General features: G+C 43.4%; 1 protein-coding gene across 2 annotated transcripts in view; it reads right to left on the reverse strand.

Moving 5' to 3' along the window:
• The window catches only part of CRTC3 (CREB regulated transcription coactivator 3), a 145,754-nt gene that overhangs the window by 15,252 nt on the left and 103,843 nt on the right, over window positions 1-26,659 (reverse strand). For both annotated transcript variants that reach the window (XM_053581942.1, XM_053581941.1), the window contains exons 7-10: window positions 22,713-22,748; window positions 19,287-19,372; window positions 17,238-17,287; window positions 1,270-1,487 (exon numbers count right to left, since the gene is read on the reverse strand). In XM_053581942.1, the coding sequence (XP_053437917.1) occupies window positions 1,270-1,487; window positions 17,238-17,287; window positions 19,287-19,372; window positions 22,713-22,748 (390 nt within the window). The remainder of the gene's footprint in view (window positions 1-1,269; window positions 1,488-17,237; window positions 17,288-19,286; window positions 19,373-22,712; window positions 22,749-26,659) is intronic.

The raw sequence follows: 26,659 nt of genomic DNA on the forward strand, positions 1-26,659 counted from the left end.
GAACGGAGAGACAAAGCCTTCACAAGAAAGCACGCCCTGGACCCCAGCACACATGCTCTGGGACACTGGATTCAAGACAGTGTCACCTGGCTTCCTCATATGCTTTTTTTATATTAAATCTTCCTGTACATGACTTTATTCCTAAATATCAAAACACAGACCCAGTGGATGAAAGACTTGCTACTATCAAGGATAATAAAATGACCCCAAAACACAAAAAAGAAAAATAAGGTGATCTCAGAAGTCAATGATTCAAATCTAAAACCATGCTGTACCATGGCAGCATCATCCTTATAGTCACCAGCCTTTGTGTGAACCAGCTGAAGGGGACTGCTCTCATTTAGGTGGCCCTGATTTGCATAAGTAAGCCTCACTGACCCCAGAGTGGACACCAGCAAACATATTCACCTGGCGACCATCACTGAAGGTCCTTGCAAGTAAAACTTCCCATAGCATGGTTCTCAGTAGGGACTGAGCATAGCACTGAGAGTACGAGGTCACCACCGCCTAGTCACAGACAAGAGCCTCTCTCAGGGCTCAAGCAGATGAAGTCATGTCTCACATTGGGTCTGTGACAGTCACACCTGTACAGTGATGCCCATTCACGTGATGGGCAGCATTTTTAAAATACAGCTTTTGAGTTAGTAACTTAGAACTGTGGCTTGGTCACTCACTTTTTATCTTCCCATGTATGATTTGATTTCTAAATAACAAAATCCAGACTCAGTGAAAGATTTGCTAATATCGAGGATAATAAAATAACCCAACCCCCCCAAACAAAAACAAACGTAGTCTCTGAAGTCAATTATTCAGTTGATGGAAGAACTGAAGGCTCTATCAGGCTTATTTTCATCATATCCACTACGAATCCAAAATATTCTCTTAAAATCCAATGGAAAACTAGAGAAATATAGAGAGATGGCTTAAATTGGAAAATATCCTCATATGCTGATAAGAGCCATGCCACTGTTTAACACGGAATAGGATGGATGCTTACTTCTTGGCTCCCAAATCTTACCGTTGGATACGTGGGTTGGTGAAGACAATGAAGAGCACAGCTCAGCAGAGCTGCCCAAACTCACCAGGTCCCTCAGAAATAGAGCCTCCTCCTCCTCAGCAGGGTCAGGAGATTCAAGAAGGGACGCTGTTAGTTCTGAGACAGTCACTATCACTCAATGATTCACTCAACAGGCCACACAGCTGGGGACCACTTTCCATTAAGCTGCTAGGAGACATGGCCCAGGTCCTCCTTAAATGTGAAGAACTTACCAGAGGAGCTTCTGATCCCCAAGTGGGTCATGGCTGCCGGGAGGTTGCTCACGCTGCTCCCCACACTCATGCTACCAAGAAGGTGGTGACTGGCGTCCAGGGAGGCTGGGAGGGGCACTGAGTAGTGGAGGTTCGTCAGATCTGGCAATGACCCTCCAGTATTCAGGGTCCCCAAAAAGGGTGAGAGGCCTGTGTTTTGACCATTATGTGGAAAAGCACTAAAAAAAAAAAAAAAAGATACATATTATTTTCTTTTTTAAAGGTATAATTAAATTTTTTTTTTTTTTTTTGGGTAGGGATGAGATCTCATTATATTGCCTGGGATCTCACTATATTGAACTCCTGGCCTCGAATGATCCTTCTGCCTCAGCCTCTTAAAAGTGCTAGGATGACAGGGCTAAGCTACCACACCCAGCCTTATTTTACTTTCTACAAAGAATGTGGCTGTTGGGCAGTAGGATGTGTCTGATATTGTTTCCTTATCACATAAAATCACTGAATATGGGCTCTCAGGCTTAGTGTAGGCTCCCTCTTGTTCTGAGAATATGGGTCCAGAAGTGTGGGGACCTGCACCCTGGGGCCTTTGGGATCCTTGAGTGTGGCCTTTTGACTGAATCCAAATTTTATAGGACAAATTCTTTTAATAAAGTAATTTACAATTTTATTTATACTTTATAAAATGTGAGCACTACTTTATATACAGCTCCTTCTGCTAGATTTCTAAATTATTGTTCCTATCAAAAAAGTATCTCTGTGTAACTAGCTACATTTCAATATATATATTTTAAATTATAGTCTTCATAAATTTTATTTTATTTATTTTTTTAATTTTTAAAGAAGAGATTTATTTCTTACAGTTCTGAAGGCTGGGGAGCCCAAGATGGAGGGGCTTGAATCTAGTGAGGGTCTTTGTGCTTTGGCATTTGGTAGAAGGGAAGGAGAATGAAAGAACAGAGTGAGATGGGAAGAATAAAAAGGAAGAGGGAAAGAGGGAGAAAGGAAGAGGAAGGAAGAAGAGGCCTAAATTCATTTTTTATTTTTTTGCAGTCTTTGGCTGAGGCTGGGTTTGAACCCACCACCTCCGGCATATGGGGCCGGCACCCTACTCCTTTGAGCCACAGGCGCCGCCCCTAAATTCATTTTTTTCATCAGGAACTAACTCTTGAGATAATTTATTCCTATGGTATGGCATTAATCCATTCATGAGGGCTCCATTTAATCACCTCTTAAAGGTCTTCTCAACACTGCTGCATTGTGGGTTAAGTTTCCAACACATGCACTGTGTGCCGGGTGAGGTGGCTCACACCTGTAATTCCAGCACTCTGGGAGGCCGAGGCGGGTGGATTACTTGAGCTCATGAGTTCGAGACCAGCCTGAGCAACAGCGAGATCCTGTCTACTAAAAACAGAAAAACTGAGGCAAGAGGATCGCTTGAGCCCGATTTGGAGGTTGCTGTTAGCTATGAAGACAAGGTACTCTACCAAGGTAACAGCTTGAGACTCTGTCTCAAAACAAACAAACATACAACAAAACAACAATAAAACACATGTACTGTGGGGGATATATTCATACCATACTAAATTCTATTCACAATATTTGTTGAGTCAGATATTTGGTATTTTGTGTCTTCCTCAGAATTTGTCCATTTCAGTAAGTTATCTAATTTACTGAGACTCAATTATTCACAGTATTTCTTTATAGTGGCTTTTATTTCTCTATAAGGTTGGTAGTAAAAATCTTTTTATTCTAGTAATTTCTTGGTTTGTCATTTTGTTGATCTTTTCAAAGAACCAGATTTTGAGGCCAGGTGTGGTGGCTCACACATATAATCCTAGCACTCTGGGAGGCTGAGGCAGGTGCATTGCTTGAGTTCAGGAGTTTGAGACCAGCCTGAGAAAGAGTGAGATTCCCATCTCTAACAAAAATGGAAAAAAACTAGCCAGGCATTGTGGTGGGCACCTATAGATCCAGCTACTTGGGAGGCTGAGGCAGGAAGATTGCTTGAGCCCAAGAGTTTGCAGTTGCTGTGAGCTATGATGCCACAGCACTCTACTGAGGGTGACAGAGTAAGACTCTGTCTTGAAACAAAAGAAAACAAAACAAAAAACCCCCACTAATGGTGTTGATGATTACTCCTCAAATTTGGATTGAAAAATCTCTTTTTAAAATAACTAAACCTGGCTCGGTGCCTGTAGCACAGTGTTTACAGGTTCGAACCCGGCCCTGGCCAGCTAAACAATAACAACTGCAACAAAAAATAGCCAGGTGTTGTGGCAGGAGCCTGTAGTCCCAGCTACTTGGGAGGCTGAGGCAAGAGAATCACGTAAGCCCAAGAGTTTGAGGTTGCTGTGAGCTGTGACGCCACAGCGCTCTACTGAGGGCAACATAGTGAGACTGTGCGCTCTACTGAGGGCAACATAGTGAGACTCTGTTCAAAAATAAATAAATAAATTCCTAAACCTAAGGATTGGAAATAAAATGAAGATCTTTTTTCCTAAATGGTCTGGTATTAGCACTTTGATCAGAGAAAGTCAGTCTTTCATTTTGGAGGTATTCTTGGAATTCCCGTCTGTGTCTTAGACTGTAAGTTCAAAAACCTTGGCTTGTCACATTAGAACAGGTTTGCCTAGGATACTGACAGAAGAATCCTGTCCTCTGGGACCTTTAGAGTGAGAGATACTGATATAGGCAGAGGAAGGAACAGGCAGATATCTTGTCCTCATCAGGAAAACTGCACATTTCTATGATTTGGCCTATGTCATAAGCATTAGAGTACAAAGCAGGAATGGAGGCTGCCAGCCTCTCCATCCGAGGATCCTGCATTTGGAAATTACTTGTGGGACTCTCAGTGAAGGTAAAGAATCTGATTTGGTGGCTTTGATGATGGCTGCTTCTGGAGATTTTTATCTGGGAACATGATTTGACCAAAGAGAGCTTCCAACTCTTTGTACTTAAGAAGTGAATGAGGTGTGTTCTTGGTATTTCTATGATGCTGTGGGACCAGCTGGATCCTGTGGTAACATCAAGTTCATGCTAGATGTCATTCATTTTGATAAAGAGTTTGGCCATGGAATCTCTGTGGTCATTCTGTTCATCAGAGTTTCTGAAGTCTGAGATGGAAGGTGTAGATCTGCTGGTTTTGCGGTGAATGGAGCATGAAAAAATAATTGCCATGATGGAGCTTTCATTCTGATGAGGATTTGCAAAAGCGAGGCTAACACAGACTAGGGAAGTTTGGGACCCTGTCACCGACTTCCTGCAGTGCCAGCTTTCAATCGTGTTTGGTGTATCTCTCCAGAAACACAATTTCTTTATTGTTAGTCTTCATAAATTTTAAATTGAGAAACACAAGCTGCCATTCATTTAGCAGAATCTGTCTGCCATGCATGGGGCTACGTGCTGGTGATGTCACGATGCATAAGCCAGGTGTGTATATTTGTGGTCAGGCCTGTGCCTAAAATTTATAGGCTGGGGCAGGAGCACAAAGGGAGGCCATATATACCTTCTGTTTCAATTTTAAAAGTTACAAATCAAATGAACAAACCCTTAAATGAACTTTCTTCTGTTTCTGTCTTGAAAAATTATGCCTTCATAATAGCCTGAGAGGCCAGATTTAAGTATGGAATTCTCATCCTTTTTGGAGTTTTGCTCTGGAGCATATGGGGAGAGGCAGCCCTGTCCTTGGCCCCACAGCAGCCCTGTTCTGAGTAGTGCATGTGGCTGTCCCATGCCTGGGAGTAAGCACTGGGGGTGTTCTCCCATGGCCCCTGAGACTCCTTACCGTTACTTTATGAGAGGGAAGCCCTCTAAAGGGCAGGGCCCCGAGAAGGGGCTTCTGGTGTGGGTTTGAGGGGACCCTGTTCTTGGTGGTCTCATACAAGCAGGAGAGACAGGCTGGGAAAGCAGGTGACTATAGTGAAGGAGTGGGTGCTATGCCAGGTCTGACCAGGGGCAGGTGCAGCCAGTAGGCACAGAAGCAGGAGCTGTCATTGTCAGGACAGGTTGAGGAAGAAAGAGTCTTCATGTAACTTCAAGTGGCTTGGCATGGCTGAGGCATCAGGTGTCAGGGCAGAGTGTGAGGAAGGCAGATAAGTGAGAAAAGAGAGAGAGAGGGCGACAGAGAGAGAGGGCTTGTTGTCCAGAGAGTCTACACCAGAGGCTGCAGGAAAGAGGGAGCCCTGCTAAATTGAGAGTGACCCTTTAGGGAGAGGACACAGGAGATACTGGGAGAACTGGGAGTGGGCAGGCAAGAAGGATTTGGTGAACGTTCTTTAGGAATGTCACCAGGCTCCAACTGTGGAGATGGCATAAGGGAGCAGGGAGAGAGCCAGGGAGAACTAATGAGAAGGGCCACCTGCAGCCCAGGGGGGACCTGGGAAAAGAGGGGGTGAAAAGGAGGAGTGTAGTGGAGAAGCATTAGCTGGAGCGGGGCAAGATGAGCCGACTAAAGACACCTCATTCAGTACAACAGCAGACCACCTTCCAGGCCAGCCACTGGAAAGGGGCCTTCAAGAGACTCAGGCAAAGCGGGGGACATAATGTGCACTATGACACACCAGCAGTGCAGCAACAGAGCCTTCTGCATGTGGTGCGCAGGGAGTGGCCAGTGTTGTGGAGCCGGCTTTCTGGAGGACATCTGAGCTGAGTCTAAAGGTAAAGAACTCAAATGACCCAGGCAGGGATAACATTTCAAGCAGACCACAGCATGGGCAGAGCAGGGAGGCGTGAAATGGCATTGTGCCCTGGAAGCCATTAAGAGACCCACAGGGCGAGAGTAGAGGAGGGCTGGGCAGTGAAAGCAGCTGGGCCCAGAGATGGAGGCAGAGGCGGATGGCCCTGGCCCAGGAATAACCTGCTGATGACCAGAAGCCTGTAGACGGCAGAATGTGGTGGGGCGGGGAGACTCAGTCTTTCTCAGGGCAATGTGGCTAACAGACGTGAGGGGGGCACACAGTGTGTAAGGAGCGGAGCCCAACGGACTCTGCACACACTGAGGGAAGCACTTGAGAACGGCTCCTGCGCCCTGGACAGGGACTGTGGTACCACCTGAGATGGGGACATTGAAGGTGCAGGAGCAGACTGGGATTGAAGGTGGGGTGGGTGAGATATTGAAGTTTAGACGTGTTGAGTTTTTGTCATTAAGAGACTTGGCTCCTGTAGCTTAGTGGCTAGGGCGCCGGGCACGTATACCAGGGATAGTGGGTTCGATCCCGGCCCAGGCCTGCCAAACAACAACAACTACAACCAAGAAAAAAAAAAAGCCAGGTGTTGTGGTGGGCACTTGTAAGTCTCAGCTACTTAGGAGGCTGAGGCAAGAGAACTGCTTAAGCCCAAGTGTTTGAGGTTGCTGTGAGCTGTGATGCCACAGCACTCTATTGAGGGCGACATAGTGAGACAAAGTCTCAAAAAAAAGAAGACAACATACAAGCAGGGATGTCTCTCTTAGTCACTTGGAGGAGGCAACTGCCATTCTCGGGTGCAGTTCCCCGGAAAGTGGGGGTGGGAGCCAGGCCTGATGAGCGGCGGGTGCAACCACTGGGCATAGGAGACACTGGGAGCACTGGGAGTGGGCAGGCAGGAAGAAGGATTTGGTGAACATTCTTTCAGAGAGTGTGGCTGAGAATTCTGGAAATGAGAGGGAAGGAAGAGTAGTGGAAAGAGGTCTCGGAGAGGACCAGGGAGAGGTAACTTGGCCCACCTTAAAAAGGAGGGACCCTGTGTCCATAGGACTAGGCAGAGGATGGTGGAGGGTACAAGCAGCAGCTGAGCATGTGCTCCAGGCAGCTTTTCTTTTCTCAGTGAAAGCACGGCTGGGACAGCCATGCAGGCTTCAGGGGAAAGGGCAGCAGGAAAGAGTCTAACCAGATGGACGAAGGAAGATAAAAACCAAACATGAATCTTGCCTGGATGGATGGAACTGGCTATAGGTTAAAGGTCAAGGACTAGAAAAATAATACTGAAATCCCGCAGATGCTCACTGTTGAGAGGTGGGGTTTCTGCCCAAGAGAAGACAGATCTGGGGGGCAATCAGGAGGGGGCAAAGGCAGAGCAGGAAGAGGGCATGGTGGCAAGCAGCATCCAGTAGCACAGAGCAAGAATGGATAAATTCATGACACAGGTTGTTAGTAGCATCTACATACCTCCCCTTGGGGGACAAGCTGCCCTTTCCAAATTCAGTTATTGCCACCTGGAGCCACCACTGGGTGTGAGGGGAGGCAGGTCATGTTCTCCCTGGCTGACTATAAATCTTCTCCGAGGCAGGCCCTGGTTCTTCCTCAGGCCCCTGCACCCACCACTCCCTCGGGCTGGACCTGGCCCTCGTCCTTCTCTGGACCCTGTCACTAGCACCTCTCAGAAAGGCCTCTTTGCTCTGCTCTCTTCCTCTTCCCTGCATTTGCCAGCACATGGCAGACACTACACACTTTGCTTACTTGTCCTTGCCTGTCTTGCACTGCTATAGCATCCATTCCCTGACAACGAGGATGGGATCGCTGTTCTACCTGGTGCTGAGAATTGGCACCTGCATGAGCAGCAGTCACTGGATGGAATTCTACCTCTAATGTATGAGCAAGAAAACTTTCATTATCTAAGAAGCACCTGCTTTCAAACTCTCTGAGGCTGAACACCCATTTCTGCAACATTGGCCTTTAAAGATTTTTCTGAGGTCACCCTCAGAACCAGAATTGGTTCTTTTTTTTTTTTTTATTAAATCATAGCTGTGTACTTTAATGTGATCATGGGGCACCATACACTGGTTTTACAGACTGTTTGACACATTTTCATCACACTGGTTAACATAGCCTTCCTGGCATTTTCTTAGTTATTGTGTTAAGACATTTGCATTCTACAGTTACTAAGTTTCACATGTACCCTTGAAAGATGCACCACAGGTGTAATCCCACCAATCACCCTCCCTTGCCCACCTCCCCTCTCCCTCCCCTCCCTTTGCCCCTTCCCCCTATTCTTAGGTTATAACTGGGTTATAGCTTTCACGTGAAAGCCATAAATTAGTTTCATAGTAGGGCTGAGTACATTGGATACTTTTTTTTCCATTCTTGAGAGACTTTACTAAGAAGAATATGTTCCAGCTCCATCCATGTAAACATGAAAGAGGTAAAGTCTCCATCTTTCTTTAAGGCTGCATAATATCCCATGGTATACATATACCACAATTTATTAATCCATTCATGGATTGATGGGCACTTGGGCTTTTTCCATGACTTAGCTATTAGCATAATTGCTTAAAGAAAGATGGAGACTTTACCTCTTTCATGTTTAATAATTAGAATCCACAGAGAGTTGGGCTGCAATAAACATTCTGGTACAATTATCTTTGTTATTATGTGATTTTTGGTCTTCTGGGTATATGCCTAGTAGAGGAATTATAGGATTGAATGGGAGATCTATTTTTAGATCTCTAAGTGTTCTCCAAACATCTTTCCAAAAGGAATGTATTAATTTGCATTCCCACCAGCAGTGTAGAAGTGTTCCCTTTTCTGAATATCCACGCCAACATCTCTGGTCTTGGGATTTTGTGATATGGGCTAATTTTACTGGAGTTAGATGATATCTCAAAGTAGTTTTGATATGCATTTCTCTGATAATTAAAGATGATGAGCATTTTTTCATATGTCTGTACGCCGTGCACCTGTCTTCTTCGGAGAAGTTTCTCTTCAAGTCCAGCCTGAGATGGGATCACTTGTTCTTTTCTTGCTTATACGTTTGAGTTCTCTGTGGATTCTAATTATTAAACCTTTGTTGGAGACATAACCTGCAAATATCTTCTCGCATTCTGAGGGCCGTTTGCTTGCTTTACTTACTGTGTTCTTGGCTGTGCAGAAGCTTTTTAGTTTGATCAGGTCCCAGTAGTGTATTCTTGAAGCTGCTTCAATTGCCTGGGGGGTCCTCCTCATAAAATACTCGCCCAGAACGATTTCTTCAAGGGATTTCCCTGCACTCTCTTCTAGTATTTTTATAGTTTCATGTCTTAAGTTTAAATCTTTAATCCAGTTAATGGTGAAAGGTGTGAGTCCAGTTTCAGTCTTCTACAGGTTGCCAGCCAGTTCACCCAGCACCATTTGTTAAATAGGGAATCTTTCCCCCACTGAACGTTTTTAATTGGCTTGTCAAAGATCAAATAACGGTAAGTTGCTGGATTCATCTCTTGGTTCTTATTCTGTTCCAGATATCTACTTCTCTGTTTTTGTGCCATTACCATGCTGTTTTGATCACTATTGATTTACAGTATAGTCTGAGGTCTGGTAGCGTGATTCCTCCTGCTTTGTTTTTATTTCTGAGTAATGTCTTGGCTATTCGAGGTTTTTTCTGATTCCATATAAGACGAAGTATTATTTTTTCAAGATCTTTAAAGTATGACAGTGGATCTTTAATAGGAATTGTATTAAAATTGTACATTGCTTTGGGTAGTATGGACATTTTAACAATATTGATTCTTCCCAGCCATGAGCATGGTATGTTTTCCATTTGTTAACATTTTCAGCTATTTCTTTTCTTAGAGTTTCACAGTTGTCTTTATAGAGATCTTTCACGACCTTTGTTAGATAAACTCCCAAATATTTCATCTTCTTTGGCACTACTGTGAATGGGATACAGTCCTTAACTGTTTTTTCAACTTGACTATTGTTGCTATATAAAAAGGCTACCGATTTATGAATGTTGATTTTGTAACCTGAGACGCTGCTGTATTCCTTGATCACTTCTAAGAGTTTGTAGTAGAATCCCTGGTGTTTTCCAGATATACAATCATATCATCTGCAAAGAGTGAAACTTTGATCTCTTCTGACCCTATATGAATACCCTTGATAGCCTTTTCTTCCCTAATTGCAGTGGCTAAAACTTCCATTACAATTTAAAGAGCAGTGGAGACAATGGGCAGCCATGTCTGGTTCCTGATTTGAGTGGAAATGATTTCAATTTAACTCCATTCAATACGATATTGGGTGTGGGTTTGCTGTAGATGGCCTCTATCAGTTTAACAAATGTCCCTTCTATACCAATTTTCTTAAGTGTTCTGATCATGAAGGGATGCTGGATATTATCAAAAACTTTTTCTGCATCCATTGAGAGAATCATATGGTCTTTTTAAATTTGTTTATGTGCTGAATTATACTTATAGATTTACGTATATTGAACCAGCCTTGAGACCCTGGGATAAAACCGACTTGGTCATAATGTATAATTTGTTTGATGTGTTGCTGGATTCTGTTTGTTAGGATCTTGTTGAATATTTTTGCGTCCATATTCATTAGTGATATTGGTCTATAACTTTCTTTTCTTGTTGGGTCTTTTCCTGGTTTGGGGATCAGGGTGATGTTTGCTTCATAGAACATGTTGGGTAGTCTTCCTTCTTTTTCTACATTTTGGAACAGGTTGAGTAATATAGGTACTAGTTCCTCTTTAAAGGTTTGGTAGAATTCTGACCTGAAGCCATCTGATCCCGGGCTTTTCTTTTTAGGGAGATTTTATATGGTTGATGCTATTTCAGAACTTGATATAAGCCTGTTCAACATTTCCACTTGATTCTGCTAAGTCTGAGAAGGTGATATGCTTCCAAGTATTGGTCAATTTCCTTAAAATTTTCATATTTCTGAGAGTAAAGTTTCTTATAATATTCATTAAGGATTTTTTGAATTTCTGAGGAGTCTGTTGTTATTTCGTCTTTGTCATTTCTGATTGATGAGATTAGAGATTTTACTCTCTTTTTCCTGGTTAGGTTAGCCAAAGGTTTGTTGACCTTTTAAAAAAACCAACTTTTTGATTTATTGATCTGTTGTATTATTCTTTTGTTTTCAATTTCATTTAATTCTGCTCTAATTTTGGTTATTTCTTTTCTTCTACTAGGTTTGGGGTTGGAATGTTCTCACTTTTCCAGTTGCTTGAGATGTCCCATTAAGTTGTTAACTTCCTCTCTTTCTGTTTTCTTGAGGAAGGCTTGCAGTGCTATAAATTTCCCTCTTAGAACTACCTTTGCGGTATCCCAGAGGTTCTGATAATTCGTGTCTTCATTGTCACGAATTTGGCAAATTTGCCAAAAATTTGGCAATTTCCTTCTTAATCTCATCTCTGACCCAGCTATCATTCAGAATAAGGTTATTTAACTTCCATGTTTTTGTATGAGTATAGATATTCCTGTTGTTACTGAGTTCAAATTTTATTCCATGGTGGTCCAAGAAGATGCAAGGAATAATTTCTATTCCTTTAAATTTACTGAGGTTAGACTTGTGACCTAAGATGTGATCGATTTTGGAGTATGTTCTGTGGGCTGATGAGAAGTATGTGTATTCTGTTTTGTTGGGATGAAATGTTCTGTAGATGTTTGCTAAATCTAAATGTTGGTGGTTAGGTTTACAGTTTTTGGCCGGGGTTGGGTTTGAACCTGCCACCTCTGGCATATGGGGTTGGCACCCTACCCCTTTGAGCCACAGGCATCGCCCGGATGGTTAGGTTTAAATCTAAAATTTCTTTGCTCAGCTTCTTTTTGGAGGATCTATCCAACACTGCCAAAGGAGTGTTGAAATCTCCGACTATTATGGAGCTGGAGGAAATCAAGTTGCTCATGTCTGTTAGAGTTTCTCTTATAAGTTGAGGTGCATTCTGGTTGGGTGCATAGATTTTAATAATTGAAATATCATCATATTGAGTATTACCCTTAACAAATATGAAGTGACCATTCTTATCCTTCCTTACTTTTGTTGGTTTAAAGCCTATTGTGTCTGCAAATAGAATTGCAACACCTGCTTTTTTCTGATTACCATTTGCCTGAAATATAAATGACCATCCTTTCACCCTGAGTCTATATTTATCTTTTAAGGTAAGATGTGACCTTACCTTGTATGCAGAAAATATCTAGCCTGAGTTTTTGTATCCAGTCAGCTAACCTGTGCCTCTCTAGAGGACAGTTTAAGCTGTTCACATTAATGGAGAATATTGATAAGTCTGGTAAAAATTTGGGTACCAAGTTTTTCGAAAGTCTAGTGGACATTTTTAATCCTTTTGCCACTGTGGAAGTTGGGCGTTTGATCAAAAGTTTCTGAGTGAGTTTATTTTTGTGGTAGAGGATTGGGCTGGTCATTATGGAGGATAGGTCTGAGAATATCCTGAAGAGCTGGTTTGGTTATGGCAAATTTCTTCAACATATGAATGTCATTAAAGTATTTAGTTTCTCCATCATAAATGAAACTCAGTTTAGCTGGATACAGGATCTGGGGTTGAAAGTTATTTTGCTTTAGGAGATTAAAAGTCAATGACCACCCTCATCAGGCTTGAAAAGTTTCAGCAGAGAGATCTGCAGTCATTCTAATATTCTTCCCCTTTGTAGGTAATGGATTTCTTATGTCTGGCTGCTTTCAGAATTTTCTCCTTCATGTTAACTTTAGTGAAGTTAATTATGATATGCCTGGGGGATGTCTTATTTGGATTGAGTTGTGCTGGGGTTCTGAAACTGTCTGCTATCTGAATTTCAGAATCTCTTGGCATATCTGGAAAATTCTCTTTCATAATTTCATGGAGAAGGGCCTCTGTGCCTTGCGAGGCCACTTCATCACTTTCAGGGATTCCAATGAGGCAGATATTAGCCTTCTTCGAATTATCCCAGAGCTCTCTGAGAGAATGATCCATTTTTGCTCTCCATTTCTCTTGCTCCTTGAGAGTTTGGGAGCGTTCAAAGGCTTTGTCTTCAATGTCAGAAATCCTTTCTTCTGCTTGCTCCATTCTGTTACTGAGGGATTATACTGTATTTTTCAGATCTTTGAGGGCTACAAATTCTTGCTTCAGTGCGTCAAAATCTTTGGTGGTTTTGTCTTTAAATTCTTGAGACAACTTTTGAATTTCTCCTCGAATTTCTAATTCCAAATTTTCCTCCATTCTACTAATCTTGTTTGCAATCCAAATTCTGAATTTGATTTCTTACATCTCGGCCAGCTGTTTATGAGTGGGATCTTCAGTTACATCTGCCATATCTTTCCCTGGTGGTGGTGGTGGTGGTTTGATCTATTTTGGTTATTCATGTTACCAGAGTTTTCCCGCTGATTCTGCCCTATGATTGTTTTACAGCATTTGATTTTTCCCTTGGAGCTTTGTTGAGGACCCGTACAGTGCTATGGCCTGAGAAACTGGGGACCTGTTTGGTGTGGTGGGGCTAAGTCATTCTGTCTTGTTTTCAGCTGGTCTCTGTCCAACCCTAGTGAAACAGTTACTCTGGGTTGAAGTCTCAGTTGTGGAGAAATACCAGCAATTAAGTCACCCCGCCCCCCACAGGCAACAATTGGAAAAGGAAAATCAAACCTTCCTAGAACCACACACCCAGGGCACCACCTGAATAGTCCTCGGGTGATTGGCTCAGTTCAAAAGGTCCAAATCAATTGTCTCAGTCAGCATCTGTCTCAGGTGGGAGAGTCTCTGGCAACTGAATCGCAGGGGTCTCGTGACTACTCAGATATGGCTTGCTCCAGTGCTCCGTGGAGTCAGGAGGACCCACCCAGAAAATACATCAGTCTGGGAAGGTTGATGCCTCTTTTCCCACCTTGCACCTCTGTCATACCCAGTCACTGATAGCCCCGCAGGGCTGTGACCCAGTTGCCTGTAGTGAACAGATACTCCAGGGGTTTGCACCTGCCTGAATCACAAGGCAATCTATTTCTGCCTAGCCAGGCCGCTGCGCTCTGCCTCTATCTGGCAGGGGGAGGAGAGGCCTGACAACCTCAGGTGCTTGATGGAGGCCGGCGGGTGTTCACTCAGTTCCAGCCCCACCCCTGATTGATGTTACTGACAGAACAGAACAGAACAACTTTGTGGGAATTTGTTTCTGTCCCTGCTATATTCCCCTGCAGAAGAGAAGCTGTTTTGAGTTCCCAGAGCCTGCACCTCAGGCCTTGTCTTTGCTCCTGCAGGTTTGTATTCGGTTAGCTGTCAGTTCTAGCCTCCTGTCTTCCTTTGTCTATAGGCTGATGATCCCCTGAGGGACGGGTGCATCTTAGGCTCAGTAAAGCGGTCCTCTGGGTCAGCCCCGCCCTGGAAACTTTCTGGCTCTGTGCTTGTGTTTCTAGTCCCCGCGCTCCTCCCAGGCCGGTACCACCTCAGGTAAACCCTTTACTCATGGGGCCTGCGTTTCCATCCCAGATCTGTTCCATGGTGGTTGCCACCTGAGTAGATGCCTGGCCTCCTCTGGTTGCCCAGGGAGACAGGAGTATGGCTTCGGAATATCTGGGAGTGAGCCCTATTGTTGCCAGAAGACAGTTGCTACTCTGTGCCTCGAGGCACCGCTGCTCCGGTGTGGTTCCCTCTCAGCTGACTGTCCTCTCCTCACTCCCGTGCCACAGAGTCAGCACTGACCAGCTGCAGTTCAGGCCCTGTCCACACCCCTCGAGAAATCACCCAACAATCTGGACTCCTGGGGACAGGCCTCCAGACCTCAGAGTGAGAGTGGAGGGGAGTGCTAGGAGCTCAGAGTTGCATGTAGAGAATATATACAGTTTTATGCCTGGCAGGAGAATGCCATGGCACCCTAGTAGAGGAGGCAGGTCCAGTTTTTAGAGGGTCTCTCCCGTGGAGTGTAGTTGGAGGACCTTTGAACTCTGCTCGTTTGTTTGTGGGGCACTCCGAGCTGTTCTCATGGGGGTGGGGACTCCCGTCCGTTTGGTGATGGATTTTGTACCTTTTGTTTGTATCCTTGGGGTCACAGCTCACCTCAGCGGGGTTGATCTGCATTCTTCAACCTTCTCTCTTGATGCAGCTCTAATCCACCAGGTTACTTGCTAAATTTCTGTCCTTTAACTCTCCTTCTGGACGGGAGCCTCCAGTGTGTGACTCAGGGTAAGGCTCAGATTCTAAATGACATGTCTAATGAGGCACCCCAGAATTGGTTCTTAAGGAAAATCTCAACCATGTCCACATGGGTCCTGTATCCCTGAGTGGGCAGGCCTTTCGTCTGGCCCTGTGACCCAACAGCTTCTTCACTTTCTGAAGAAAAGGCCAACCCTCTTGTCCCCTTGGCAGGCTGTTAGTTACATGAGTTTATTTTTAACCAGCCAGAAAGAACACCTGGGCTCCAGACACCCAGCAGGGAGTGCCCTGAGTGTATTGCTGTGACACAGTTATCAGAAGCTTTTTGGCAACAGGGAAACAATATTTAAGGATTGCCTGAAGTAGATTTAGTTCATCCATAGACCCTCTAAAACGTGTCTAAGCCAGATCATGCAAGGGTCCCATTTTCAAACCACACTATTTTTGCCGTTGGAAGACTACTGTTTCTGCATTGGCTTTGGTTCCATGAGAGACTGCATGGAGAGATGCTGTGATAGACAGCCCAGCACAGCTGTCCTGCAATTCTCTCAGAATACTGCCTGTCATGTTCTGAGGGGTCCTTTCTGTGATGACGCATAGCAGAGTCACTCCTGCAATTCCAGTGTGAGGGGCAGCCCAGCCTCCCCAGCAGCATCTGAGCTGCCACTGTCTGCCCACCTGCCTTCTCTGTGCCACCCACCTGGCCCCCTGTCTGCCCGTCCTCTGCCCGCCTGCCTCTCTCTGTGGCGCCTGGCTGCCCCTCTCTGTTCCCCAGGCTTCATTATGTCTCTCACCTCCTTGTTCTCCCTCACACTCAACTTTCTCAATATTTTTTTCCTTTCTGTGCAGTATATATTTTTGTAAGCTGTCTCAAATCTCTTAGGGAATATAATTGTATACTAGTCAATCCACTAATTGTTTCATAGAAAAATTTTTTTTTTGGTTAATGTGACTGATTGAGTGAGAGAACGATTGATTTATTGTTGGGGATTTATTGAGGGTACAAAGAAGTAGGTTACATAGATTGCATTTGTTAGATAAAGTCCCTCTTATAATTGTGTCCCTCCCCCAAAAGGTGGATTACACACTGTGACCTCACCCCCTCCCTCCTTCCCGCAATAGAAATTTTTATACTGTGAATTTTCTTATTTTTTCATCGCCTACTTATGTATTTTTAAATTGTAGTAAAATATTACATACTGTAAACTTATCATTTTAACCATTTTAAGGGCATAGTTCGGTGGCATTAAGTTTATAGAAACTTTTTTTTGAGACGGAGTCTCACTTTGTCGCCCTTGGTAGAGTGCCATGGACTCACAGCTCACAGCAACCTCAGACTCCTGGGCTCAAGTGATTCTCTTGCCTCAGCCTCCCAAGTAGCTGGGACTACAGGTGCCCACCACAACACCTGGCTATTTTTAGAGATGAGGTCTTGCTCTAGCTAAGGCTGGTCTCGAACTTGTGAGCTCGAGTGTGCTGGGATTACAAGTGTGAGCCACTGTGTCCGGCCTTATAGAAACTCTCTTACTGAACTTGTACATAACCTGGTTGCCAGATTAAGTAATGAGTTTAAGTAATGCTTTCCTTTTCGTCTGGTGGTCAGGTCTGCCACAGGCTCAGGCTGGGCCCTTCTCGGCACCTGCATAGGCCTCAGAAGAGGTATGTGACTCTCATACACATGCACAGCACTTTCATTTGTCATTGTTGCTCTGTGACATGATTGCCTTAAACATATGAAATATGAATATCAAGAGAGAGCAGTTTTTATGAAAATGCACTTGGCTGGCGGGTGCAATGGCTCATGCCTATAATCCTAGCACTCTGGGAGGCTGAGGCAGGTGGATTGCCTGAGCTTATAGGTTGAAGACCAGCCTAAGCCAGAGTGAGACCTAGTCTTTAAAAATAGCCAGGCATTGTGGTGGGTGCCTATAATCCCAGCTACTTGGGAGGCTGAGGCAAGAGAATCACTTGATCCCCAGAGTTTGAGGTTACTGTGAGCTATGACTCCATAGGACTTTTCCAAAGGTGACAAAAAAAAAAAAAATGCACTTGGTCTTCAATTTATACATACAAGTTACGTTTTTCAGAATTCTATGACAAACTGGTAAGACTTTTGAGAGAAACTTCAGGACAGGCCCTGAAATGCAGACAGAAAGAATTTCACTTACTTGCCAACTCCGACATCACAGGATTGAGGGCGCCCGGACAGGGACTGAATCTGGGAAGAGACAACAACAGCTAGGCTTATGTATGGTGAAGCCAAATTAAAGTTTTTGAAAGTGTCTTCCTAAGGATCTTGGCATCTTGTCAGCATGACTGACAGCCAGTACGTGTAAACTCGCATTCTTGAGCATCCACTTAAGTTTTCCTTCTTTTCTTCTCTTTTTTAAATTTTTGGAGACAGGCTCTTGCTCTGTCACCCAGGCTGGAGTCCCGTGGTATGATCACAGCTTACTATAGCCTTGAACTCTGGGCTCAAGTGATCCTGTCACCTCAGCCTCTGGAGTAGTTGGTACAACAGGCATAGGCCATCACAACTAGCTAATTTTTTTTTCAATTTTTTTAGAGATGGGGGTCTTGCTACGTTGCCTAGGGTGGTCTCTAACTCCTGGGCTCAAACAATTCTCCTACTTTAGTCTCCCAAGTAGTTGGTACTATAAGCACGAGCCACTATGCCTGGCTCCATTGAAGTTTTGTTTCGTGGGTTTTTTTTCTTTTTTTTTAGACAGAGTCTCACTCTGTCGCCTTGGGTAGAGTGCCATGGCATCATCACAGCTCACAGCAACCTCAGTCTCTTGGGCTTCAAGCAATCCTCCTGCCTCAGCCTCCTGAGTAGCTGGGACTACAGGTGTGTGCCCCAACACCTGGCTAATTTTTCTATTTTTAGTAAAGATGGGATCTCCCTCTTGCTAAGGCTGGTTTCAAATTCCTGAGCTCAAGGGATACTCTCACCTCGGCCTCCCAGAGTGCTGGGATTATAGGTGTAAGCCACTGTGCCTGGTCAATATATAATTTTCTAATTTGAGAAATTATAATTTATCTTCTGATAAATATTTCCTTCAAAAAGGCCAATATTTTACACCTACAACTTTAAACAAACATGCCTTCTATTGGCCTGAGAGGAAAAGAAGGAAATGGAAGAACAAAACAGGGCAAAACAAGAGGAAACAAATTTTGGAACAAAATAAGTATTTCAACTAAAATACATGCTTGGTGGGGGGCAGGAGTGAGCACTACAAATCCGTAAGAACTAAGGGAGATGAGCCCCTTTCCAGGGAGCACAGGCCCCAGCACTCAGGGAGGAGTGACAGCTTCTTTCCTGGGGAAGATGTACTTGTCTTCTGATAAAAGCCTCTGAAACCACTTGTGCCTCTTAGCCAAAAAGACTGGGTAGACCAGAGCTGCAGGACAAGGGTATTCCAGAGGGGGAGTTCAGAGCTAAAGACAGCTTTGCAGTGTGGCTGTTGCTCCTGTGTTTCAGTATGTGAATTTTAAATCATGCCTCTTTTTATATCAAACACATCTTGTTTTCACAAAAAATATCTCCAGACCACCCTGATGCTAATGGTGACCTCGGTAGAAGAAAATGGAACTGGGCTAAAGCAACTGCAACTGAGCATCACTGAGGTGGGGGCAAGGCAGCTGCCCCTCATAGTCAGCATAGCCCCTGGGAAGGAGGCTGAGTCCAACAGTATGGATGAGGCATGCGGAAAGCCACTGGGAGGTCGGCTGGCACGATTTTAGATACAAATACTCAAAAGTTCACAGAAATCACAGTTAAACAGATGACTGTTTACTGATTCATGGAGGATTCGGATCAAACACCCTTGATTTAAAAAGCTTTTTCTTATATATTACTAGTTCTGAGAGAAGCTAGAGACTGGCAGAAAGTATTGGCTATAAGACAGAGATACCTGCCGAGGACTTGAAACCAGGTTTCAGAGCTTTAGTAATATGAGTAAGGTAGGGAGAGTTTAGTAAGCTTTTTTTTGAATGAAATTTATATGAAAATTAGGAAGTCGAGAGATCACTGTTCTAACTTGGCAGTAATTTTTAAGTGAAACATTTCCTAGTATATTCTTCCTATCTCTGTCCCCAGACAAATTTTCTCCATTTCCCCTACCTAATTCCTTTGTTTTCACCCCTGCAAGATTTCTCAGTGACCTGTGAAGTGCAAACATTCAGAGACAACAGACACAACTGAGTACCACACCCACCTCCTTGGTCTCCCACAGCTGTTTTGGCAGTGGCTTGGGAACAGTTACCAGATTCTCTTCTTTCAGTGGACCAGGGAAAGACACTACTAAAGGGGGAAAAAAAAAAAACAAAAAAACCCCCCAGCACATTCATTGTTAAACGGCAGCTGTCCTTACCAACCTTTAGCCAAACAGTTTATCTTTGTAACAAAATGATTTACTTAATGAACAAACTGATTTATGTGTGGCCTGCCTATCAGGGAAGGCACCTGAACGTGATCCCAAAGGCTGCAGAGATGGTACGGCTGTGGAGCTAGGCTTTGAAAGTTCACAGCCCAGTGGGCGTGAAGGCAGCACCTGTGCTGAAAGGGGAGAGCAGTGGGAGCCCAGAGGGCCAAATGCGCAGCACTGTCCACACAGATAAAAGGCCAGGAGGGCCCTGGAGCTGGGCACTGAAAGACCAGAGCTGCAGGACAAGGGCATTCCAGAGGGGGAGCTCAGGAAAGGCCCAGAGGGAAAGAAGTAGTAGACAGGTCCTGAGCAGAGCAGCCTTTGCTGGCATGTAAGCTAAGCAAGGGGGTGTAGGAAGGGCTGAACCAGGGCAGGTGAGGCTGGGTGAGGGAGAGGCTCTGCAAGGTGGCAAAGGAGAGAATGAAGAGGAGGGGCAAGGAGAGAGCCAAAATAATGTAGGGGCTATGATAAGGACAGTGAGGAATGGAGAAGAAGAATGTTACACAGAAGACATGTAGAGGTGAAGCTCCTTGCCTCCATGCTGGATGCAGACACAAAGCGGAATCCAAGGCCCAGAAGATGTGAGGCTGGGCAGTGGGGGGTCACTACTGGCTCTTAATGCCAGAAAACAACCTGGCTCTGTATGAAGAACCATTCGAGGGTTCTGCTTGGACACAGCCATACCAAGTAAAACAGGAATGCTGAGTCACAGAACACGTGACGTCAGAGGCCGGCCTCCATCAGCGACATCACATCCTCTGTCAGGATTCACATCAGAGGTGCTGGTGGCTGCTCAGAACTAGGATGCTGTTAGGTTCCAGTGACAGCTAAATTCCAGCATGACCGTCAGACTGTCCTGTGTCAGCCCCACACGGAACAGCACAAGTATCAAAGGGCAGTGGGCCTCAGAAAGAAGTAACTTAAAACAAGTCTGCAAATTGCAGAGAAATTCTGAGAGAAAACTTTGAAAAAAAATTTTTTTAATGAGTTGATTTTATCTTCTATTTAATAAAACTTAGGACATATGGCTCGACACCCATAGCTCAGTAAGTAGGGTGTCAGCCACAAACACTGAGGCTGGAGGGTTTGAGCCCAGCCCGGGCCAGCTAAACAGCAATGACAACTGTAAAAAAAAAATAGTGGAGAGTTGTGGCACGCGCCTATAGTCTCAGCTACTTGGGAGGCTGAGGCAAGAGAATCGCTTAAGCCCAAGAGTATGAGGTTGCTGTGAGCTATGACACCAGGGCACTCTACTACCAAGGGCGACTTAGTGAGACTCTGCCTCAAAAACAAACAAAAAACCAAAACCTTAGGACATAAACCAAGGAGGTGAAAGACCTCTACAAGGAGATCTACAAAACACTGATGAAAGAAATCACAGATGACACAAGTGAAAGGCATTTCATGCTCATGAATCAGAAGAATCAACACTATTAAAATGTCCATACTGCCTAAGGTGATGTACAGATTCAACACACTCGCCATCAAAATACCAACGTCCCATTTCACAGATCTAGAACAAATAATTCTATGTTTCATTTGGAACAAAAAAAGAGCCTGAATAGTTGAAATGATCTAAGCAAACAGAACAAATCTGGAGGCATCACATTACTAGACTTCAAATTATACTTCAAGGCTATAGTAACCAAAACACCATGGTATTGCTATAAAAAAAAAGAAACACAGAACAATGGAACAGAATAGAGAACCCAGAAATAAAACCATCTATCTCTCTTTCTCATCTCTTCCCCCCACTACTTCTCCTATCTCTAATGTAAAATAAACTTACACTTTTATATTCTTAAAAAAAAAACAACCCTTACCTAAACAGCTGATCTTTGACAAAACAAACAACATATACAGGGGAAGGAGGCCCTATTCAATAAATGGTGCTGGGAAAGCTGGACAGCCATCTGCAGAGGAATGAAACAGGACCCCTATCCCTCATCATATACAAAAGAACAACTCTTCTAGACATCAGCTGAGGTAAAGAATATTTGACTGAGACCCCAAGGACAAATACAGCAACAACAAAAATAAATGGAACTTGATTAAATAGCTTCTGCACAGCAAAGAAAACATCAACAGAGTAAACAGACAACCTACAGAATGAGAGAAAATATTCACAAATTATATATCTATCAGGATTTAATATCCAGACTCTACAGTAAAGAACTCAAATAGATAAGAAAAAACCAAACCACCCCATTAAAAAGTAGGCAAAAGACATAATAAACACAAGTTTTTCAAAAGTAGGTAGACAAATGGCCAAAAAAACATATGAGAAAATGCTTAACATCATTAATCACAGGGAAATACAAATTAAAACTACCATGAGATAATCACCTTACCCCTGTCAGAATGGGCATTAAAAAGTCAAAACAAAAAACAAACAAACAAAAAAAAACAGATGCTGGCATGGATGCCCACACTTATACACTCACTGTTGGTGGGACAGCAAACTAGCACACTAGCACTAGCTATGGGAAACAGCATGGAGATTTCTCAAAGAAATAAACGTAGATCTATCATTTGATCCAGCAATCCCACTACTAGGTATCTACCCAAAGGAAAATAAGTCATTTAGTCAAAAAGACACCTGTACTCGAGTATTTGCTGTGGGACAAGTCACAACTCAAGTGCTCATCAGTTTGTGAGTGGAACACAGAAAATGTGGAGTATGTGTACCATGGACTCATGGACTCAGCCAGAAAAAAGAACTAAATAATGTATCTCAAGAACTGAAAAACTGACACCACATGTACTCTCTAATTAATAGGAGCTGACTGGTGCACATACAGGCACTCAAGGATGTAAAGGTCATCAGAAATCAAGTAGCAGGGAAAGGGGTGTAAACTTACCTGGCAGGTACAACAAACACTGTTTGGGTGATGGCCATACTAAAAGCCCTGATCTAAACATTATAAAAGTATCTATATAATAAAAATGTGTACCCCTTTAATATTTTGGGAAAAAAAAATACCAGCAACTTAGGATAAACTGTGGGTCTGTGGGGATTTGGTAACAAGGAACTTTGTAACATAATCACATTTCCTTTCTCATGGCCCTTCTCAGGCTCTCTAAAAAGTAAGCCAATTGGCAGTTGTCAGCATTTTGGGAAGGCCTGAAAACATAAATATTAATCAGTTAAGCTACTGAAAGGTTACACCATGGTCAGCATCTCATTCCAAAACAGGTAGGTGAAATAGTTCATACCTTCCCTGTGTCCATCGTTCTCACCATCACAGAAACCTGGTGGGAAAGGAAAAAAACATTTTTATGTGATGCTCCCATTTTCATGAATTAGCAACTATTTCTGATTTGAAATAGAATTTTGAAAATTATAAGCAGCTTTACTACATTATACTCTATTTAGCATTTATATTAAAAATAGATGCAGCTACCTTGAGCCTACAGTTAGTTCCTACCTACTTTTCTTTTCCTTAAAAATTATGTCACTGGGTGGTGTCTGTGGCTCAAAGGAGTAGGGTGCTGGCCCCATACACCAGAGGTGGTGGGTTCAAACCCAGCCCTGGCCAAAAACTGCAAAAAAAAAAAATCTCATTGTCAGTGGTGCCCATAGCTCAGTGGGTAGGGCACTGGCCACATACACCAAAGCTGGTGGGTTCGAACCTAGCCTGGGCCAGCTAAAACAACAATGACAACTGCAACAACAACAACAACAACAACAACAACAACAACAACAAAATAGATGGGTTTTGTGGTGGATGCCTGTAGTCCCAGCTACTTGGGAGGCTGAGGCAAGAGAATCGCTTAAGCCCAAGAGTTTGAGGTTGCTGTGAGCTGTGACACCACGATACTCTACCCAGGGCAACAGCTTGACTCTGTCTCAAAAAAAAAAAAAATAAATAAATAAATTATCTCATTGTCTTAGTCTTAAATTTTCTTACCATCTCTGTCCTGAGAGAGAAACAATTTTTACAAAGTCTGAGAACCTCTATTCAAATCACAAAGTAGAGAAGTAGCGATCAGAGCTCTTCCAGATGTTTTATCATGAGGGTAAGGACAGGCAACGCAAAAACTCTCCACCACTGTTTGAATAAGCTATATTCCATGCTCTATGTTATTATATTTCTTGCACAGCCAAGTTATTTTAAGAAGTAATTATAGATCTGAGAAAGATGGTGGCCGAGTAACAGCTTCCTTGCAACTGGGCACAGTGAGTCTGGGGAGACAAGACTCTAGGCATCTCCGGCTGGTGGGATCTGCCTATAATCATCCCTTTGAGGACACGGGGAGGCAGCGAGAGACTTCTAGACTCCCAGAGGAGGACAAAAGCAGTGGAAACCTGGCAAGTGGTTGTGTGTGTTTGACTGGTCTTATCCTGCCAGCAGCTATAAGTACAGCACCAGTGAGACTGCAAACTGGAAAGGCCTTACCTGTGTGCTGTTTTGGTGTTTTTGGACTTGGCACTCAGTTAAACTGCCTTGGGGAAAGCTTGGGCAGAAGTGCAGAGAACTTTGGGCGTCGTCTAGGGCCCCAGACTGAGCCACTATGCCCCACGGAGGTAATAGTGTTTGGCTGTAGGCCGCATGGAGCCATTGTGAGAGAACTGCCCCAGCAAGCTCCGCCCTTGGGGTCGCAAAGCAAGGATCGGGCGGCAGCTAGTAATCTAGTGACTGAGCAGCCTAAAGGCGGAGACTGAGCAGCCTTACAGCCTTAGCCCTCAGGGGCAGAGTGAGACCAGTTTTGGCACACTGGGTAAGTGCACAGTCACTTCAGCAGATCCCAGTGATAAGTGCTTTCCTGGGAAAGCTTCTGCTTAGCCAAGTTTAGAAGTTTAAAGTGCCTTTTAAGAGGGCTGAGGAGAGATTTAGGGTCTCTACCCTGCGGGGCTTGAGAAATCAGCAGAGGACTCCAGTCATATCAGCACTGTGATTAACATCTCATACCTCAGAAGATCATCTGTTGCCCAGACACTATTCAGCAAGATATATATATACTGCTTTTTTTGTTTGTTTTATTTTTTTTAAGATATATATACTGCTTTGTTTTTGTTTTTTTTTGCTTGTTGTTTTGTTTCTTAATTTCAACCTTTTCCCTATAGATTTTTCTTTTCTTTCTCCATTTTTCTAGTTTAAATACAATTTCCTATTCTCGCCTTTTTCAATAATTAGAACTGCATTTCTGCTAGTATTTCTACCCCTATTATTTGGTTTTTCCCCCAAGTTTATCCTCTAAAGTTTTCTGTTTGCTTGCTCTGGTTTGGTTCATAGCATTTTTGTCTTTCCTTTCTACTTGGTGGAGGTGGGGTACTGTGCCCGATCAGGCTAGAAAAGAGCTGCTGACCTCAAGGGAACCACCCAACCTGGCACCCCCAGAGGTTGGGGTTTTTTTAAGGTTGTGTCAAAGTACCCTACTGTACACCTACATTGCTCTGTGTCCCTCTTTCTGTGCCTCTCTTCTTTTTGTCAATATTCCCTTTTACCTACCCCTCTCCTTTCTCTCTTTCTTCTCTCTTTTCCCTTCTTGCTCTTCAACCTTCTCATCCTTCTGGTCCTGTACCAAAAGGATTCATCGAAACCCTAGTCCACAGGAACGGCAACTTAAAGAGCAAGAGGAAGTGAAAGGAAAATTAGGGCAAGGAAACAGATAAAAGAAATCACTCATGAGGAAGAATCAGTAGAAAACTCCTGGCAACATGAAGAATCAGTCCAGAGCAACCCTTCCAAGGAACTGTGAGGTAGCTACTGCAGAAGATTCCACCTATAAAGAAATGTTAGAATTGACAGAAAGGAAATTTAGAATACATGTGACGAAAACAATGGAGGAAATGATGGCAACAATGAAGGAAACTGCTGATAAAGTGGAAAATAACCAAAAGGAAATCCAAAAACAGAATCAAATAAGAGATGAATGATATGAAGAACACAGAAAGGATATAGCAGAGCTGAAGGAACTGAACCAGTCAATTAGGGAACTTAAAGATGCAATAGAAAGTATCAGCGACAGATTAGACCATGCAGAAGAAAGAATTTCAGAGGTAGAGGACAAAGTTCTTGAGATAACTCAGATAGTTAAAGAGGCAAAAAGAGAGAAATCACAATGTTCACTGACAGAATTATGGGACTTTATGCAGCGTTCACAAATACGAGTTATAGGACTCCCAGAAGGGGAAGAAGAATGCCCCAGAGGAATGGAAGCTATACTAGAGAATATTATAAACAAAAATTTCCCAAATATCACCAATGATTTTGACATACTTCTTTCAGAGGGCTATCTCATGCCTCAACTCTAACTGTGCTTCTCCAAGACACAATGTGACGAACCTGTCCAGAGTCAAAACAAAAGAAAAGATTTTTCAAGCTGCCAGGAGTAAGCGCCAGTTGACCTACAGAGGCAAATCCATCAGGGTGACTGCAGACTTCTCTAATAAAACTTTCTAAGCAAGAAGACAATGTCAACTACCTTTAATCTACTTCAACAGAACAATTTCCAGCCCAGAATTGGATATCCTGCTAAGCTAAGCTTCAAAATTGATGGAGAAATCAAATCATTTACTGATATACAGACATTGAAGAAATTCGCCACAACAAGACCAGCTCTACAGGAAATACTTCAACCTGTTCTACACACTGACCATCACAATGGATCAGCAGCAAAGTAAGAACTCAGAAATTAAAGGACAGAACCTAACCTCCACACTGATGCAAAAGATAAAACTAAGCAATGGACTCTCACAAAATAAGACAAACAGAATACTACCACACTTATCAATCATCTCCATAAATGTTAATGGCTTGAATTCCCCACCGAAGAGGCATAGATGGGCTGACAGGATTAAAAAACACAAGCCATCCATTTGCTGTCTGCAAGAAACACACCTGGCTTCAAAAGACAAATTAAAACTCCAAGTTAAAAGTTGGAAGACAATTTTTCAGGCAAATGGAATTCAGAAGAAAAGAGGAGTTGCAATCTTATTTTCAGATACATGTGGATTTAAAGCAACTAACGTCAAAAAAGACAAAGATGGTCACTTTATATTGGTCAAGGGAAAAATACAACAGAAGACGTTTCAATTCTAAATATTTATGCACCCAATTTAAATGCTCCCAGATTCTTAAAACAGACATTACTCAGTCTGAGCAACATGATGTCCGATAATACCATCATAACGGGACTTTAACACTCCTCTTACAGAG

The sequence above is a fragment of the Nycticebus coucang genome, chromosome 2 (assembly GCF_027406575.1).
Source record: "Nycticebus coucang isolate mNycCou1 chromosome 2, mNycCou1.pri, whole genome shotgun sequence".
In the NCBI taxonomy this organism is placed as follows: domain Eukaryota; kingdom Metazoa; phylum Chordata; class Mammalia; order Primates; family Lorisidae; genus Nycticebus; species Nycticebus coucang.